Below are 17,936 nucleotides of genomic sequence, written 5' to 3'. Positions count from 1 at the left end.
AATTAATTACCTTGCTGCTACTGATGGGAGCAGCCAGCAATATGAATCTATACCACCTGAATACCTCTGAAGGCACAACTCCACATGCATGTTTTTCAGCAGCAAAGCCAGTAATTAAAGGGTGGCTACAGAAAAGAGTGCAACTCCCTTTTTGTAAGGAAACACATGAAAAAAAACAAGGGGTGATGGGCACACACTCCTAGGAAGATTCCAACCAGACACAAGAGGAATATTTTTCACAATCAGAAGAGCCAGCCATTGGAATAATCTCCCCAGGGAAGTGGTGGATTCCCCAACACTAGACATTTCTAAGATTGAGCTGGACAGGGTGCTGGGACATCTAGTTTAGGTCATGCTTTGCCTAGAAAGGTTGGAGCAGATGATCCTTGAAGTCCCTCCCAACCTGGTGTTCCATGATTCACTGTTGACCCTGAAACAACCTTTAATGTCTATGAAGGCTCCTACCACTCTCTTCCTCAGTTATCCTTTCCTTGTCCTAAGCAAATATTATTGCTTAGAACATGGAAACTGGTCAGCACCTTCACTGTAATAGTTGTGCACCAAACTACAGCTTACAGTGTCTCCTAGTACTTTCCCTGGGAAGGCCTGTTGACACATGATACTGGTAGGCACATCCAGACTGATGACCTTTAGTCTGCTCCTCCACTTTTTTTACCTGAAAGAAGGCCAGACTATGCAGCAGCTGAAAGTAAGCAGCAGTTACACTGAATAATGCTGACAGTCACATCATGACAGAGTTGCTCTGACACCTTTCAGCTTCATCTACCAAGAACACTCACTGCAGCGCTGATACCTCAGCTGAAAAAAAATATTTTACATTCAGATAGACAAAGCTGTATATTTTTTGCAGAATTATGAGTTTGATGGTGGTGACAGCATGCTCCTTGGGGCCCACTGGGCTTCAAAACCACAATTTAGCATCTGCCATCCTGGGGTGTCACCAGCCACTCAACCCCATGACTAGCACCAGCAATTATTCAGAGTGCTTTGCCACCACTACTACAGATGTTTGCAAAAAAGCAAAGATGAAGAAATAAGTGAAGCAAAACTATTTGCACTAAGTTTAAATCAGGATAGCTCTCTTCCTTGTCAAGTTGACTTGTCAATTTCTGGCAAAGCCATATGCCAAAACCTTCTCAGCCAGTACCCTCTCTTGATGACCATAGTAGGCTTCACAGCTACTCTCCCCCTTCCAAAATCCTCTGCTTGAAGCCTATCCTGTTCCATCTTTACCCAAGAGCTAAGCTAGCCTGCCTCTTAACTGGCATTGCTTCACTTTCTGAAGACGTTAACATCTGTCATTTGCATCCAGGAGACACTGCCAGTTCTAAAAAGAATTTAAGAACATCTTCACCATCTTTCTTCCTACATTCCACTTCCAATAATGAAGGCTTCCAATAATAACCTCAATATTCCAGTCGGAGAAGTCATTTTCAACTCAAAGAGCAAGCATTGAAGCAACTCCCTCCCCTCACCTCCAAAATAATGCAAAATAGTGCTGTATACCTGCACCACTGTTTCAGCCAGCCAGTAATATTTGGTACAGAAAGAGTCATGAACAACCTACTACTTCTGATGGTTTTATTGGTCACAGGCAATGTTACAAAGCAGTTACACTGAATGATGCTGTCACAGTCATATCATAATGTGAGGTTGCTACAAACACATTTGAATTTCACACAGTGAAACTACTTGAGGAAAAAAAAAGATATCAAGCTTGTAACAGAAGATGAAGAAAATACATTTTGCTAGAAGAAAATATGGTCCCAGGATTTCAGCCCACTCAAACTGAAGTTAATGGAAAAGCTTCTATTGACTTCCAACAGGCTTCGAATCCAGCCTTCTACATCCCCTGACAAAGCTGTAATGCAAAGTCTCTGCTCAGTCACAGGCTCTTCATTCTTCTAATACACTTGTGCGTGATGTATTTTCTTCTCTTAAAGTAAGAGCATAAATACGTAACTGACTATGCCAAACTTTATATATAACAGAGCCAATTTTGGCTCATCAGCTTTAGAGAGAGTGGGAGAATTATGAAGGTGATTGCATGTGTACTGGAAAAGGAGGGAGTTCCTACACTCCTGAGTGCCTGTAGCAGCTGATTGTGTAGCCTGACAACTTCCAAGAAAGCTCATTACATGCTTCTTCAGAATTTACATCTGGCCATGTCTGCATTCAAGATGGGTAACTTATGTGAGTTATAATTTGGATGACAGTGCACTAAAGACAGCTACAAATGCAGCTCTGATCTGGTAATTTGTCACCAACGGACAAGTGAATGGCCTGTGGGTATTTACTGCAGTGATGAGATGTGCCATTACAGACGACAATCTTAGCAGTCTAAATAAGGAAACAATCTCAGGGCAAAAATTACCTTTTCTTGACAAAAATGGGTTTACAGAACTGCAGCTGACAAAATAATTCACCAAATTGAGTAAGACATCTTTTCTTCAAGAAAGAAAAATCTTTGCATCAAATTAAAGTTTAATTTGAAGTAAGATCACAGAATCGTTATAAGAGTTTCTGGGAGCTCAGAGATATTCCTGAATTAATTTCTTGTGACTTGCAGGTGACTTGGTGCATCCAATTCCTGCTTATTCTGAGGATGCACTTACAACATGCAAACTGTGCATCAAATTCTCCTTAGGTGTCGGAGACACCAGGGGGCAGCAATATACCAAGGCTTCCCAGCTAACACAAGTTTAGCCAGGCATCTTTGCTGGGGAAGTTTCAGTTACCAGTTCTACTAACGTAGCATAGTTATCGAACCATTATTTTATAAGAACCAAAGCTCGGATATAATTCATGCTTCAAGGAAAATTGGAGTGAGAGGTGCTCACTCCTTATATTTCAATGGTCACCAAGAATGTAGTTATTTCCCAGAACTGTATTTGTTAATTATTTATATTTGAAAGTAGAATACTGATCATAACCCATGCTTTATAAACTTTTTCCTCTCCAGTGCATACAAAAGATAACATTTTTGTTCGTGTCTCAAGACTATGATGATGAAAGGCTGTTATAATGGACATGGTTCTACCACATTCAAGTGGGAATGACAGGAGCTGCCATCCGGTGTTTCACACATAGTCCATCAGGAGTCCCTGAGATAGAAATACGGCACCCACTCTCCTCCCTACTGGCATTTTGGTCAAAAGTTCAATAAACTTCCAGCTTATTAAAAAAAAAAAGTTTTCATCAATTAAAACCAGTCTATTTACAAATCAGTTGTGAAATGGATAACAATATTCCATAGGAAAAAAAAATTAAAAAAAGTCAGACCCTTTCAAAAGCTGGTAAATATGTTTTTAACTGTAAAATCTCAGCTACTGGCTGTTTTCTGTCTTGATAGAAGCTGAGTCCAGTAAGTAATTCTATATCTCTGACTCGAGCTGTATGAAACTTCATTCTCTCTTCAACCCACATGGACTCAGATTTGCCATCCTATTGGGACAGAGGAGGAAAAAAGAGTTGTAAACCATCTTTTTTGTTACATATATTTAGTGAGTTAGCAAAAGACATTTTGATATTTCATAGAGACAGAAGGCAGACACTGTTGGCAAGCATCTAACAAATAGAGAACACTGACTTATAAACAGCTATAAGCTTGCCTGAATTTAATACTTGTTGTTACTTCCTCAATTATACAGACCGTGTTGCTGCACCAGAAGTTGGCAATAATGTGGAATAGGAGGTGATGTCCAGCATCTATCCAGCACCTATGATAAAACTATTTCTGAGCCTGACTTTGGCAGTGAGTTGTGTCATACTTTGCTGTAGGATAAGTTGACACACTTCCCATGCTCTGTTCTGGCTTATGTGGAGCATAGCTATGTGCATTCCAATCACAAAGTCCCTCAACTAGAAGCAACGATGTTCTTCAGGAACATCTGTCTTCTCCCTTTGAGTACACATTTGGCCTAGCACTGACCTTCCTTTGTGGATGACTCATCTCCCAGAAACTCTTCATCCTTCTCAGCTGTTGACTGGATATTTGTGCTGCAGAAGTCTGTGTATGTATCACACTAATGGTCTCAAAATACTCTGATTCTACCCTGGTAGTACAAGGTTTTGCTCTTTAAACAGGGAAAACCTATTTTCACATTTGAATATATATACAGGCTTTAACATAGCTCTGTTTACAGAACTATTGTTTTCTCTCTCAAGATGATCAGGATAGACTGCCACATTTTTACAGTCTTGCTAGTTAATTTCCAAGCAAAAGAAGTTCAAGTCTGACTTCAGATGTATGTGGGGACTGAACAGACTACTTACTGCACAGCTTTCACTGTTGTCTTCTCTGTGAGGTACAATGAAAGACAAGACATCTAGAGACCCTCCACAGTCCAGAGGAGTTTCAGAAGTATTTTTACAACTAGTCAGCACAATGAAGAAGTGAGTTGGAACTGGAACTTCTGAATTACTGGGATGTCTGAAACACAAAAGACTGCTCTGTAAAATCCATTAAACCATACTTGCACCAAGAACTATGACAGCAAATCAGCTATATTTTGCCATATCAGTTTTAGCAATCTGCTTTTTTAGCCTGAAGAAAGCTTAGACCTTAGGAGGTAAAATTCCAGATTACTATTTTGCAAATTCAGTTTGGCTTGTAGGCTGATCTGAGTAACAGGTTTGATGAGGTATAACAAACTGATAAAATGCCTTAAGAGTCCACAGTACACAGACAATTCAGTTGGAGTCCAGAAAACCACCTGCCTGCTGGCTTGAACCGATTCTGCTAACTGGTTTATTTGCATTCACAGCTTTGTAGTGGAATGCTGCCAGGTCAGGAAGTGCCAACCATGCCACCAGAGATAAGCCCCTGCCTTGTCTGCTCCTACAGTCAATATAAGTTTTCAGGCTAGCAGACATTCTTCCACATGCAACAGCTGCTCTTACACTTCACTTTCAGAGTTTAGGATGACACATTTTGAGGATGCCTTTTCTCTATGTGCTTGAAGCTTATTTCTTAGCTTTACACTTCTGTATCTGCTTAGGGCTATTTGACTGTCCCTCTGAAATGATATAACCTGCCAAGGGCCCATCTCCACAAGATGCTTTCCTTGATAACAAATATCATAATTGCTTTTGACCACTAATAGGAGAAAGAAACAAAGCATTAGAATGTGGAAAGGTTCCCACCTTTTCACCTTTTCTGGAGTATCATAGAGCCCATCAGAGTCATAATCAAACACAGGACCACTGACTACATTGATACCATTCCTGGCTGCAGCATATTCAGGTAGCAGGTATTGATGAAAGTAGTTCCATAACACTGAAACATAGTAATGGAAGTGGGAAACACATGTCCAAGTTAGAATCTGTTAACACAACTGTGCAGATATTTCAGGAATATAAACAGACACGATAAGCTAGGAAAATAATTAATTATACAGCTGTTTATAGCTTTTAAAGGTTGCATCTAACTGAGCAGCAGCATGCACTGCAGTATCTCCTGGCATTGTGGTTTCACAGTCACCCTAACCACAAACCTAAGCGGAGGCACAGTGATGCTGCTCCCTTGTGTCCTTGGGTTTCTGTCGCTGGAAAACAAATTGCAGAGAAGCTAGAGGAGGGAAGGCAACCTGTGTCTTACCACACTACCAAATTGGACTGAATAGCTTTGTCACCCACACCTAAGAGCTGTGAAGTACCAATACGATATTTTTAATTACAGTTAAGAGTCAACCTCTACTCCTTTACAAAACAGGATATCTCTTTGTCCAGCAGAAATACTACCCTTCTTTTCACTAGGAATACGCTTAAGCCCCCTCACCCAAGAAAGCCAAGTCTTCATATTTTTTCTGAGACATTATTATTTTCCTGTTTCCTTATTAACTGAGGCCCTAGATTCTTGCCTGGAAGCTCATCCAAGTTTAGAAGACATCCCTGAATTGAAAATTAATTTAACTCACCTAATTATATACGGTATTGGGGTTCTCTAGAACATATTCATTATAAAATCCAATTTAGGTAGGCAAGAAAATTCAAAGTAAGATGTAAGACATGAAATGTCTTGCACTATGCTCCCATTTAATGAGCCAGTCGATTAGGAATCATAAGCTCACAACAGTGAGCCTCTTTCACAAGACTGATCATCCTGCTTCTGGGAACTTTTCATTTAGGTAAGAAGCCCGTAGTTGAGGGAGATCTTATTTTAGAGGCAGCTGAAGCAGGAATCATTTGCATGGTTTGGACGCAAGCAAAAAAAACCAAAACCAAAACCAAAAAAAACCCACCAACCCCCCCCCCCCCCAAAAAAAAAAAAAAGTAGTCTTTCTAATATTCAACTGTGCATACAAAATACGCATACAAATAAATACCTTTAAATGCGGGATACATTGGCACAATGTTGCTAGTAAGCAAGGCATCATATTGATGTTTCTTTCCATCTATCACAAAATCTAAAATAAAAAAAGGCAATTAATTACTTGGATTTGTTACTTTAAGCTTGTATTTTCATGCTTCAAAAGACTGCTGTAAAAAGTTAAAGTGTAAACATTAATGGTGTAAATGTTAAATGGAGCTGACCTAGCTTCACTTTCCAAAGGTGATGTTGGTCTAAGTGATAACTGCAGTACAAGCTGGAGCCCGTACAAAATAAATAATCTTAGCAGCAGCAGCAACTGGTCTTTTCAGATGTACAATGGACAAGTTTTTGTGAGATTTCAAAATATCAGAACAGACTTTTCAATTGTGGAGAAGGGAGTAAAATTCACTTTATGACTGCCAGACCAATTTGCTCTGACTGCTAAATCTAGGCATACAAATAGGAGCTCTATCAGAACTTCGCAAATTACACTTGATGTGGATGTTTAAATAACCTGCTACTCAATACTTTATACAGTAAGTCAGTGTAAAATGCTTCCAAATCAGCTCAGCAACAACAAACAATATAACCACTTACAAACAGAAAAATATTTTGTAACATGTTTGAGAATCAGAGCTGTGTTCTTCAGATCAATGCTGAATTGATATACTAAAGACACAACAGTATATTTCAAATAGAAAATAAACTTATTGGGGCAGGTTCTTTACTAAGTGAAACATCCCTAAATCTTACTTTGGATGTTTCCATCCAAACTTGTTTTGGGTGTTTCCAAGTTCCCCTCACACAAAGTAAATTTGCAATATACTAGCTTGCCAGACTCGACTCAAGGTTTAGATGCTCCTTCTAGTTTCTTCTATAAGATGCCACTTTAGAAACCTGATAAATTCCAAAGCTTTTTTTGGAAAGTACTAAGTGACCTTGGACAATCCACCAACTGCTGAAGTGCCTAAAATGTTTTTCTTTCACATTGAACAGCAACAATTCAGCAACTACTGTTTTATACTCTGATTAGTTATCAGGAACATCTATAATGGATTATACCTACTAGATTACAAATCCTTTAAATCAGATATGCAGTACAATGAAAGCAACATACTTACTTGGAGGAGAAAGGAATCCATAAGTTAGGCGAGGATGATTGTTGTAAAACAAACATGTCTGGTTATGATTAAAAGAAATACGAACATCCTTGTGTAAACAGCCGGAGGTATTTTCTGTATCAGAAACCCATTTGTCCTGTTGACAAGAAGAAAGTATCATCAGTAAAACAGATAGTTGACATACAATAATTCTCTTCAGTGTGGCGGACTGCATAACTCTCAATATTTAGCTGCAACTGCCTTTAATGATGTGAAGGCTCTTAACTAAAATGCAAGACTTGTTCCTCTTTTGTCAGTGGAAAATGAGCCCTCCCATCTATTTTGTATATTTTGGAAATAAAGTGAACTGCAACATTTTACTCAAGTTGAGAACATCATCTTCCAAATGAGAATCTAGAGGTGCCCATTAAAGATAACCTGATACACTGTAAATGTACTTGTCCATTCAGGCTAGCAGAGGCACCAAGATGTGTTACCATCTCTCTCCATTAGCCCACTTGTTCAGATTAACTGGTTGCTTCATGCCACTAACCTCAATATATTTAGCATCAAGCAAAGGGTCCTGCCACATTACAAACACTTAAGACCATGAAACTGGTGTTGAGACCAGACTTTAAGAACAGCAGTGGCAGACTGCTATGGCAGACCTACACTGCCAACCAGTAAGCCAGTGCAGACTGATAGGGCTTCTCTATCAGTGGCAATGGGCTCCTCACTTACTGGTGGATCTGCTTCCTCTGAAGGTAAAACTGCATCTAATTCCAAGAAGCACTAGTCAAGGCCAGTCCTTACTAACAAAGGACAGTAAAGAAAAGTTCACACACAATTCCTCTTTTTATCACATATGGCTCTATTTAATTCCCTGGGAGACAGTATTGTGAGATCTAAGAAGCATTCAGGAATAACTTACATCTTTGTTAACAGAGTACGCACTCCACAGAGACATCCTGTAGTCCTTGCTGTATCCACTCACATAGCGGTAATGGTAAAGAAGACAGTAATTATGGCTCTTTTGAAGAACCCTGGGCCGTCCATAGGGCAGAGTAAGCTCCTCTATCTTCTTAACTGTGGCAGAAATAGTGCTTGTTACACTTCAATCAATAATGGTTATTAAGCTTCTTCCTCTTTTATACACCCTCAATACAGTTGCTTCAATTTCCAATTCTCAAACAGAGAAGTCACAGTAACTAAAGAAAAAGATTGTTATTCTTATATCAAAGGAAGAGTTTCTATGCTAAGAAAATAAATGACAAAGCAAGTATAAAGCAATCATTTAAACTTATGCCATACAAATTAAGCTTATATTTTAAACCAAACAGTTTGCCATTTAAAACAGGAGATGGATCTAAGTTGCAAAGTTAGAATCTTTGTTGACTTCGTGTTTCGGTTTAAATATAATGTGGGAACTGCCTTTAAGTAACATTCAGATATAACAGAAACCAACTGTGGTGTTTTGAAATTTGCTGAGGGGAGGGACTATTTTAGTAGAAACCACAAAGTCATATGCAAAAGTGACATTTAAAGGACTAAGAAATAGAGATCTAAATAAACAATACAGTAAAGGACTGGTTGAATTTTCTGATGTGCAAGGACTTGCTTTATAATTAATGTGATAGTCAAAACCTTCCTTCTCCATCTTTCTCATGGAACACCTCTCTTGATAAAGTTTGTATATAGAAATCTCCAAATATTTGCTGCACAATACTGCACAGGGGTTTTTGCAGACCCTTGTCTAAGGCATTTCCTATTTGTTGGCAAACTACTGCATGCAATGAAGAGTAAAGACTTTCTTTTGAAACTATACAGGAAAGAAGCTATGTAGCATCAACAGAGGGTACGTCATTAGAAGCTGAAAAGTAAAGCAGAGTTAGCAACATAACTACTTTAGAGTCAATACCATTTATCTTAAAGACAAAAGCAAAGAAGTAACAAAACAGAGCCATGAGAAACACATGCTCTTGCAATTATTTGCTGCAGTCAAATGTCAGTAGAATGTTTTGGGTTTTAACCCACAAGGTACATTTCAATTTCATCAAAACATTGAATATTTACATTTTTGCCAACTGGAAACAAAGAAAAAGAAGGTTTTCAAGTTTTAAATTTTCTGATGTAAAATACAAACTTGAGGAAAACCAGCTAATCGTAGAAATATGTTAAAATAAAAATACTACTTTGCCTTTGAAAATGCATGTATTTCCAATCATTACACAACTGGAATTATAACGAAGGTGTAAAAACATGTAGTCCACTAAGCAGGTCACTACCATACACAAGTTATGCAGAACTACAATTCCAAGATAACTGTTTTAAATGGGAAAATAAATTGAGCAATGAATGCTGCATGTTTTTTCCACAGCAATTCCACAACATAAGAAAATGTCAAGATTATTACATTTATTTCTCTCCCATCAGGGAGAAATTAAACATTTTTTCATAAGACTAAAAATGCAGTTGATATTATGGTGCTCTTACAGGTCATCAGGTTATGACATTCAATGAGGAAATATGCAAACTGAGGTAACTAATAAGCTCTAAATAGTCTAAGAACCATCTAAGCTGGTTACTATAATTCTTTTATCTGTGCTTAAATTCATCAACTTCAAGAAATTATTAAGACTAGTGCTAAGCCACTTCTCACTGATAACCTAAGCTAAATTCTTACTGTTTCATAATTGTAGGTTTAGAGACATAGGTTCCTATTTGTACAAAACAGAACCGAAGTTGGTTATGTGCCTGGCCTTGCCATATTTCTTCAAAGCCAGGTTCAGCAGGCACACAAACATCCATCTACACATCAGCAGTCTGATCCTGTGAATACATCTTACATGCTTCAGGGAAAGCACGCTATATAGTACTAACTGATTTCACCTTGCTGCTCACATGAGTGGTAACTGTAAAAGAGTTATTTTAAAGGCTTCTGGGACACATTTTAAAGAGATGTGCTGCTGTTAGTGAAAAAGATTCAAGAAAGCTCTATCTGCTCTTTGTACCAGGACAAATTACACAAACCAACAGAAGCCTTAAATCAGCCCTGAATAAGCAGCAAGCACTAGATCTTGTCCATTACTGGCATTCAAGACCAGAGATCTACAGTGAGGTGTTTCCAAATACAGTGTTTATCTGCATAAAACCCAAGGTTTTATGAACACTCACAAAGCAAGGTCTCAGCCTGTTTCTCTTTCTGACAGCCTAACCATCTTGCTTTTCTTTTAAGATATTAGCACTAAGGGCTACATTCTATTTCGACATACAATTGTCATGATTTATTTATTGTCTTACCTCCTCCATGCTTGAAATAGTTTATTTTATTTTACAAATCAGGAGCACATCTACAGCCTTGCAAACGGCAGCTCAAACATGGTATGTTCAATAAATGGAAATAGCACATACATAAAACAAGCAAAAGCTTGAAACCAACCATATAAAATATCCCTTTTGCTTCATTAAAAGTATGCTGTCATTGTGATGTCAGTATTTACATGGATTTCTTCTCAGGTGCATACATGCACATTCCCCATACACCATTTTTGCTTCCCATCCTGAAATGCTCATTACTTCAGCACTAGAAAAGTTGAGAGTATCAGACAATATGTATGCCATAAAGACACATGCAGTAGGATACACATTTATTTGTAGAACAAAGGGTTTAGTAGGATGATATTTGAAAGCCTCAGAACTATAGCAAGTCAAGTCCTAGCAAGTCAAGTCCTAGCAAGTCAAGTCCTAGCAAGTCAAGTCCTAGCAAGTCAAGTCCTAGCAAGTCAAGTCCTAGCAAGTCAAGTCCTAGCAAGTCAAGTCCTAGCAAGCCAAGTCCTAGCAAGCCAAGTCCTAGCAAGCCAAGTCCTAGCAAGTCAAGTCCTAGCAAGCCAAGTCCTAGCAAGCCAAGTCCTAGCAAGCCAAGTCCTAGCAAGCCAAGTCCTAGCAAGCCAAGTCCTACCAAGGCCTATCAAGTGCTAGCAAATATTTAAAAGTACTTGAGAGTTGCTCAGAAGTTTAACAAACACCTCATATTTTATTCTTACCTTTTTTAATGTTTTATACTAATAGCTAAAGTTCTTACCTTCTGTTTCAGTGAGATTTAAACGCTGGTGAAAATCCCTTACTGGCAAGCCCTATAATTATAAAGCAAAAACAGTGAGATTCTACTAAGTGTCCTACAAAGCATATTATGAGCCATTACTACACTTAAAGTACTGAGTGTAACATCTGCCTTGCACTGTAGAGAACTGTGACATCTACTGGTGAGGGGCTATGGAGACTTTGCAGAAACAAACTGGTTTTGACAAAGGCAAATCTACAGTCTTGAAAACCACAGCCCAAACACAACATTCACAGAAGGGAAATTTCAGCACAATTCAGTAAAGCAAGCAAGAACTGAATGCTTTCCCCATCAAAGCTTGCTTCTTTGGCATCTTCCAGGCTCTGGAGTACTGAATATGACTTCACATAAGCAGACTACAAAAATGCATATATAAATAAAGGCTGGCCCCCACTAACCGTAGGAAAGATTTGATTTTGAAACCAACAGTAGGGAACTGCTCAACTGGTGGATAAACACAGGAGAATCCAGAGTTTCATTCTTTGAACACAACACAGTTGTCTGCCTCCACTTTAAAAACTTCAGTACTTACCCCTGTCCTGCAAGAGCACCCAAGGCTCACTGAGAAGGCTCTTTGTCCCACCAAAGGACATTCAGAAGGATGGCTTATTTCTGTGGGATGTTGGGGTGTGTAAACAATATTCCTTAAAAGATGGTTTAGGCGTCCATGAGTTCCATTGTTTGGAGCTGGTTTCAAATCAAGCAAATCTATGAAAGAATTCAAGTGATATTAGCAGGACTAGAAAGACTGTGGTACACTGCTTATTCTATTGTGATTACAAGGATGGGGGAGTCAATAAAGCTGCCCTGCTTGCTGATCACAATGCCCAAAAGGGAAAGCACACATGTTCTTAGCTAGAGCTCACAATAGTATTAGTCTGCTTGTAAAGAAGGACAGAACAAGTGCAAAAAGTGGCAGAGGTTGACATATGAGGGGAAGTGAACTTCCAGCATCCAAAGTTGCAGTGGGGGACAGAACAGCAGTCTCAAACACATGAAATTGATGACTACATAACACTGGAGCTTTGGGGGGTAAGTCTGGGGGATTTTTGGTTTATTAGTTTTGGATTTTTTTTTTTTACTTATATGAATATTAAATACATAAGCACCACTGAAGAGTAAAGCCATAAAAGAGCCTAGGCAGAACATAGGTTTCTGCTTTCGTCTAAAACATCACCTGCATCTAAAATTATAAGATTCAAAATTGTCACCAAAGTAGCCTAATCAGAAAAGTATCTCTACCCTAAATACCTAAATCTGCCATTAAAGTAACTCAAACAACTGGAAGCTGCCTACCACCAATTCTTGGAGATACTTCAGACACCTTCAAATTACTGAAGAGATCAAGCTCTGTTTCGTGCTTAATCCACACTAACATTCATAGATTTGTTGTTTCTCCACTTAACTCATATGGAATCTATGAAATAAGATATTTTCAAAACACAGAAGGCACACTTGTATCCAAAAGGTTGGTGTCTAGATCACTTAACTACAGCACAAGTTAGACCTGAATTTCCCTTCCTGCATGGGGAACTGAACACATGCAGGAAGGGAAGTCCAGCGCCACTCTTGTAACAGACAAAAGAGCTTCAGCTGGAGGAAATGACATTCCTCCAGATGAAGCTGCTTTTCTTTGGAAGAATAAAACAGCCTGTCCCTGCTCTGATGAATATATTGCACAAAGCAGCAAAAAAACAAATCAAAACCAGTCCTGGAACTCAGGTCACCACTTCGACAGCTAAATTACATGGTTGCGTTACTATTATTTTAAGTGGAACATCCAGGAATTCACAACGCCCCAGAAATCCCCAAGTCTGGCAACATGGAAAACCTGAGTTGAAATTCCCCTATTTAGACAAGACAGTTGCACGTATCCGGTGCTTGCACTTTAAGTGATGAGAGATGTCGGACAAATGGGAAACTATCTCTTCTCAGGCTACATTTTGCAAGAAGATGCAATCAGCCACCTCCAAGAGAAACACTAGAGCCCCAAACAATATATGAAAGAAGATGCCTTTCTGCAGTCCAGAAGGCATTTAAGCCCTGTGCAAGGAAATAGTTGAGTAAGTCACCTTGCCTCATGCTCTATCTGGAAGTTAATGTGCTGGTTTTTGCACATCCTATTATTCTTTCTATACAGGATAAAAAATCTAGACCTCAATGACTGCACTTAAAAAACACCTGATCTGTCACTGAACCTGCTTTACCAGGATGCCAGTAAGGACTTTACCCCTCCTATGTAGAATACACAGATCGGGGTCACAAGAAGGTTCAAGATCAATTGTGATTTAAGAAGACAGCAAAGTAAGCAAGACTGCAAAAGGCAGGCTTCCTGACAATGGCCTGTTTCCTATTCCAGCAAAGAATTTAAACACATGGTTTAAACATGGTATACCTGAATATCGCCACTGATCTCAAGCATGTGCAGTGCTCCCGTTAAGTGCTTTCTGGATCAAACGCTTTGGTAATACTTTGTCTCTCACAGAGGTAGATGTTAGAGCAAGTATAGGTCCTGGCAAGAGAGAGAAGTAGGCAGGAAATAACGCAAAACAGGTGAAGATCCCAAGGGCAATAAATGAACAGGAAATAGTAGAATTAGTGATAAGACTTTTGGCGAAATCATGAAATACAGAACAAAGAAGGGGCAAAGGAACAAGGAGTCACAGTAGCATTGTGTTTGAGGGGGGTAAAAAGGGCTACAAGGCATCTAGATGTTATTTTCAGAAAGAAACACCATTTCTCTGGTGCAGTGTACTGTACAGTGTCAGAAAATAGAGCAAAGCAATCTGTTTATGGAGTGGACTGACTGCAATCCTCATATACAGAAGCAGACTTCATGGAACAGAAATCAATCATGAATAGGGACCACATAGGGCCAAGAAATGGGAAATCTGACTGCTGCAGAAACAGCTAGCTCTAGAGCAAGACTCCGAGGCAATGGGAATAAAGACTAACAAGACTGTTGCAGTCCATCAGAAGATCAAAAAAGCATATTTGAAGCTCCTGTTAGACAATGAGAACAGACAGGGAAACAAACAAATCTAGTATTAAAAGATACAATACATAAATTGAACACATGACACATACAATGACAAGTCTGGGAGGAGGTTTATTAACCAAAACTTAAAAAAAAATAATGATTTTATCTGAACTAAAAACTTATAACTAAAGTAACTAAAATTAAAAATATTGTTAAGGAAAACAACAAATAAGAAAACACATGAAAAAATATAAGGAATTGTTCAAGTGCATAACAAGCACTTAACTGACTCAGGTTTTCCAGAAATGAGTTGCCTGGCAGCTGTGCCCATATCCATTACTAGGCTTGATACTTATTGTTCTGTCTGAATAAGGTCATCTGAGTGATTCATCTGCTAAAGGCTCTACCTAGATGTGAGAGAGATATATCCCTTCTTCTTGATGGCAGAGAGAGATTGTGAAGTAGTCAGTCTTAGTAGTGGTGAGTCAAAGTATCAGGTCTGGAGCAGCCAGAGGAGTACACAGGGTGACCAGCAGAAAGGAGAGATGCAAGGTGGCCTGACCAGTAGATCCTAAACAGCCATTAGTCATCTAGAAGGCTGGACCTTTGTCAGAAGAACAAGCAGCTTTTTATTTGTGAAAATGAGCAGTGAGTTTTAAGGACAAATTTCTAAGCACACTTAAAAACCTGCCATTAGAAGATTTACAATGCCCAAAAGACATTATGTTTTGCTGAACAAAGATGACCCCCATCAATTGTACTTACCACACATTAAATTATATACTTCAATGTTTTCAAATGGATCAACTTTAGTATGAAACTTGAATCCTGGTCCAAACCCAATAAAGATAGCCTAGGATTTACAGAGAAAAATAAAGTGGAACTCTGTTTAGGACAAGTTAAAATGGAAAATATCTTTATATACAGAGGGCATTTTCTGCTAAGAACTTAGCTGTTACCAGTATAGTGCGGATCAACTCAAAAACAAATTTTTCTTTAAAAAAGTAAGAATATTTTTTATAGTAGTATCAGGAAACCTGATTTTGTCTCACTGTTGCCTTTAAAAAATTGCCTTCAGCCATTTCTGAAGTACCTTGCTCTTCTCTGCTTTTAAAGAAGTTAATTTTCTTAAATGCTTTAAGGAATTTAATAAACAGAAAATGTTGAGCCAAAATAACCATCACATTTCATGCCCTATAAACAAGGTGGAGGCTTTTGACTTAAGGCTATAAAAAAATCTGTTGGTAGTAATGCTTTAAATGGCTTAAGCAGTGGCAAGATCCTAGGCTTCTATGCTTGGTTTGCAGCTGTTCTGTCTTCTTGCAACCACTTCCTCAGCTCTATTGGCACAAGCTATTGTGTAGCCATACAGCAAACCTGATCCTGGAACACAGCTAGCTCAAAAAACTACTTTCCTGCTGTCTCTTTTATTTCTGGTTCAGTTCCCCAACCTACTTACCACTGCAGCCACACAAAGCTTACACCCTCATAGAGCAGGGTTTGCTGCAGGAGTAAGGACACAGGGGCAAGGGAAGCAAATGCTTAACTGCTGCCAAAAAAAAAAAACAAACTATTTTTAATCTTATCCTGAGATATTCATTTTATTTGTGGTATCAAGATACTGAATGAGTGATGGATGTTTTGCACTCCATAGCATCTTCCTGTGTAGGATCTCAAAGCTCTTTGCAACACAATTGTCTCAGACTTCATAGCTGTATGGCAAAAATTAGAGCTTCAACTCTAACTTCTTTTTTTGACATTAAAACATAATTCAGGGCTGACATTCTGCAACTGTTGATACTGTAGGCTAATAATTTACTTGACAAGCCTAATTTGAACCAGATGAGGCAGGAACATGCTACCTCCTTTCTGTTGAACTAGGTAATTACAGAGCATAAAATACACGCCGCTATAATGTTAGCCACAAAAGGATAAAGTATGTTTGGTTTAAGACCAGTTGGGGCTTTTATGAACTGACAGTCCCAAGCTTGGCAAAAGTCTGAATGGAGCCAACCTACCAGAACAAAAAAAAAAACTACACAAGTCAAACTGTAGCAGAGAGAATATGCTAAAACTGGCATTTGGTATCACATGGCCTTGCAGGTTGTAAGCCAATATCAACAGGTTTTTCATTGTCAAATCAGGGAAAAAGAGTAGGCCTGGAAGGGTAAACCAGTACAAAATTAACACTGCTTTTGGCTAGCAGTTTGATGACAACACTACATCATTCTACAAGACATGAAAAATTAGGCTTTTAAGTTAAATTCATGCTTCACATAGACTATGTAGGTTTCTTCATAAAAGTTGCTTTCAGTAATTTTTTCAAATAGAGGGTTCTCTCTCTATAGATGTGTTTACATTTTAACTGTAATAGTGCCAAGTACCTCAGAGCTGTTAGTGGACTTCATCTTGAAAAACAGCTTTTTCAAATGAAAAGTATTGCTTTTCATTGTTTTGATAGCAGAAACTAAAGCAGAGGATAGGTTAAGTGACTTTCCCAAATTAGATGGAGCTGCCTAAGAATCTCATTTCATGTTTCCCCATGATCTCTCCCCATTTCTCATTAAAGAGAAGAATTTCAGGACTCTTCTTATTTTAAACAACTGACATGCCTTATCTCCTGTACCTCAGAACACTGATACATAATCTATCATGACACAGCAGAATTAGGGAGTTGGGAGATAATTTAGTGAACTTTCACAAAAGACAGGATCAAAAGTAATTATGGATTTTGCAAAGGATGCACATCTGACCAGTTGTCAAGTAATTCCTTTGGTGGAAGCTCTGCAGACTTCCAGGGCAAACTGTTGTACTCGCTAATGGTTTAAAAATGAAGTTTCCTAATAAACAAATCAACTCTTCTTTATTGCAGCTTAAGCTTGTTCTTAGGCAACCCAGAAAACAATGAATGGACTAGCCCTACAGACCACAGAGCCTGTTGGACTAGGGAACAACTTTGCTTGCAAAGGCCTGGACAGAAAGCTGAACATGAGCCAGCAGCACACCTTGGCAGCAAAGGTCAGCAGCATCGCATGCTGTATAAGCAGAAGCTGAGCCAGCAGGTTGAGGTAAGGGATTATCCCTCTCTACTCAGCATTTTTTAATGCCATATGAGGATTCTGCACCTCCAACATAAAGGAATGACATCAATAAAGAATCATCACAAATTCAGTAGAGGACACCCAGGGAGATTGGGGGCTGAAGCTGCCCTGGGAAGATTAACAGGGCTTGTTCAGCATGGAAAAGAGATTGTCTCAGGTGGACATAACAGCAGTCCCCCATCATCAGAGACTGCCACTTCTTCAGTGCTACACAGAGACATAATAGGCATAAATTGAAACAAAAAAGGTTCTGGCTGACCATAATTAAACACATTTACACCAGGAGAACAGTCAGGCAGTG

At 38.8% G+C, this 17,936-nt stretch overlaps 1 protein-coding gene across 2 annotated transcripts in view; it reads right to left on the bottom strand.

Moving 5' to 3' along the window:
• Positions 1-1,601: 1,601 nt before the first annotated feature.
• Positions 1,602-17,936, bottom strand: part of ENPP1 (ectonucleotide pyrophosphatase/phosphodiesterase 1) — a 55,883-nt gene continuing 39,548 nt past the window's right edge. The window contains exons 17-25 of one of the 2 annotated variants that reach the window (XM_005154818.3): positions 15,300-15,387; positions 12,087-12,262; positions 11,516-11,567; positions 8,366-8,520; positions 7,456-7,591; positions 6,348-6,428; positions 5,167-5,299; positions 4,297-4,453; positions 1,602-3,465 (exon numbers count right to left, since the gene is read on the bottom strand). In XM_005154818.3, the coding sequence (XP_005154875.2) occupies positions 3,298-3,465; positions 4,297-4,453; positions 5,167-5,299; positions 6,348-6,428; positions 7,456-7,591; positions 8,366-8,520; positions 11,516-11,567; positions 12,087-12,262; positions 15,300-15,387 (1,146 nt within the window). In that variant the 3' untranslated portion in view covers positions 1,602-3,297. Of the gene's footprint in view, positions 3,466-4,296; positions 4,454-5,166; positions 5,300-6,347; positions 6,429-7,455; positions 7,592-8,365; positions 8,521-11,515; positions 11,568-12,086; positions 12,263-15,299; positions 15,388-17,936 lie in introns of those variants that run through there. The other variant, XM_034060792.1, reaches the window with a different exon arrangement.

The sequence above is a fragment of the Melopsittacus undulatus genome, chromosome 3 (assembly GCF_012275295.1).
Source record: "Melopsittacus undulatus isolate bMelUnd1 chromosome 3, bMelUnd1.mat.Z, whole genome shotgun sequence".
In the NCBI taxonomy this organism is placed as follows: Eukaryota; Metazoa; Chordata; class Aves; order Psittaciformes; family Psittaculidae; genus Melopsittacus; species Melopsittacus undulatus.
The sequence above is the reverse complement of the archived record's forward strand: the minus strand, read 5'-3'. Positions and strand labels throughout refer to the sequence as shown.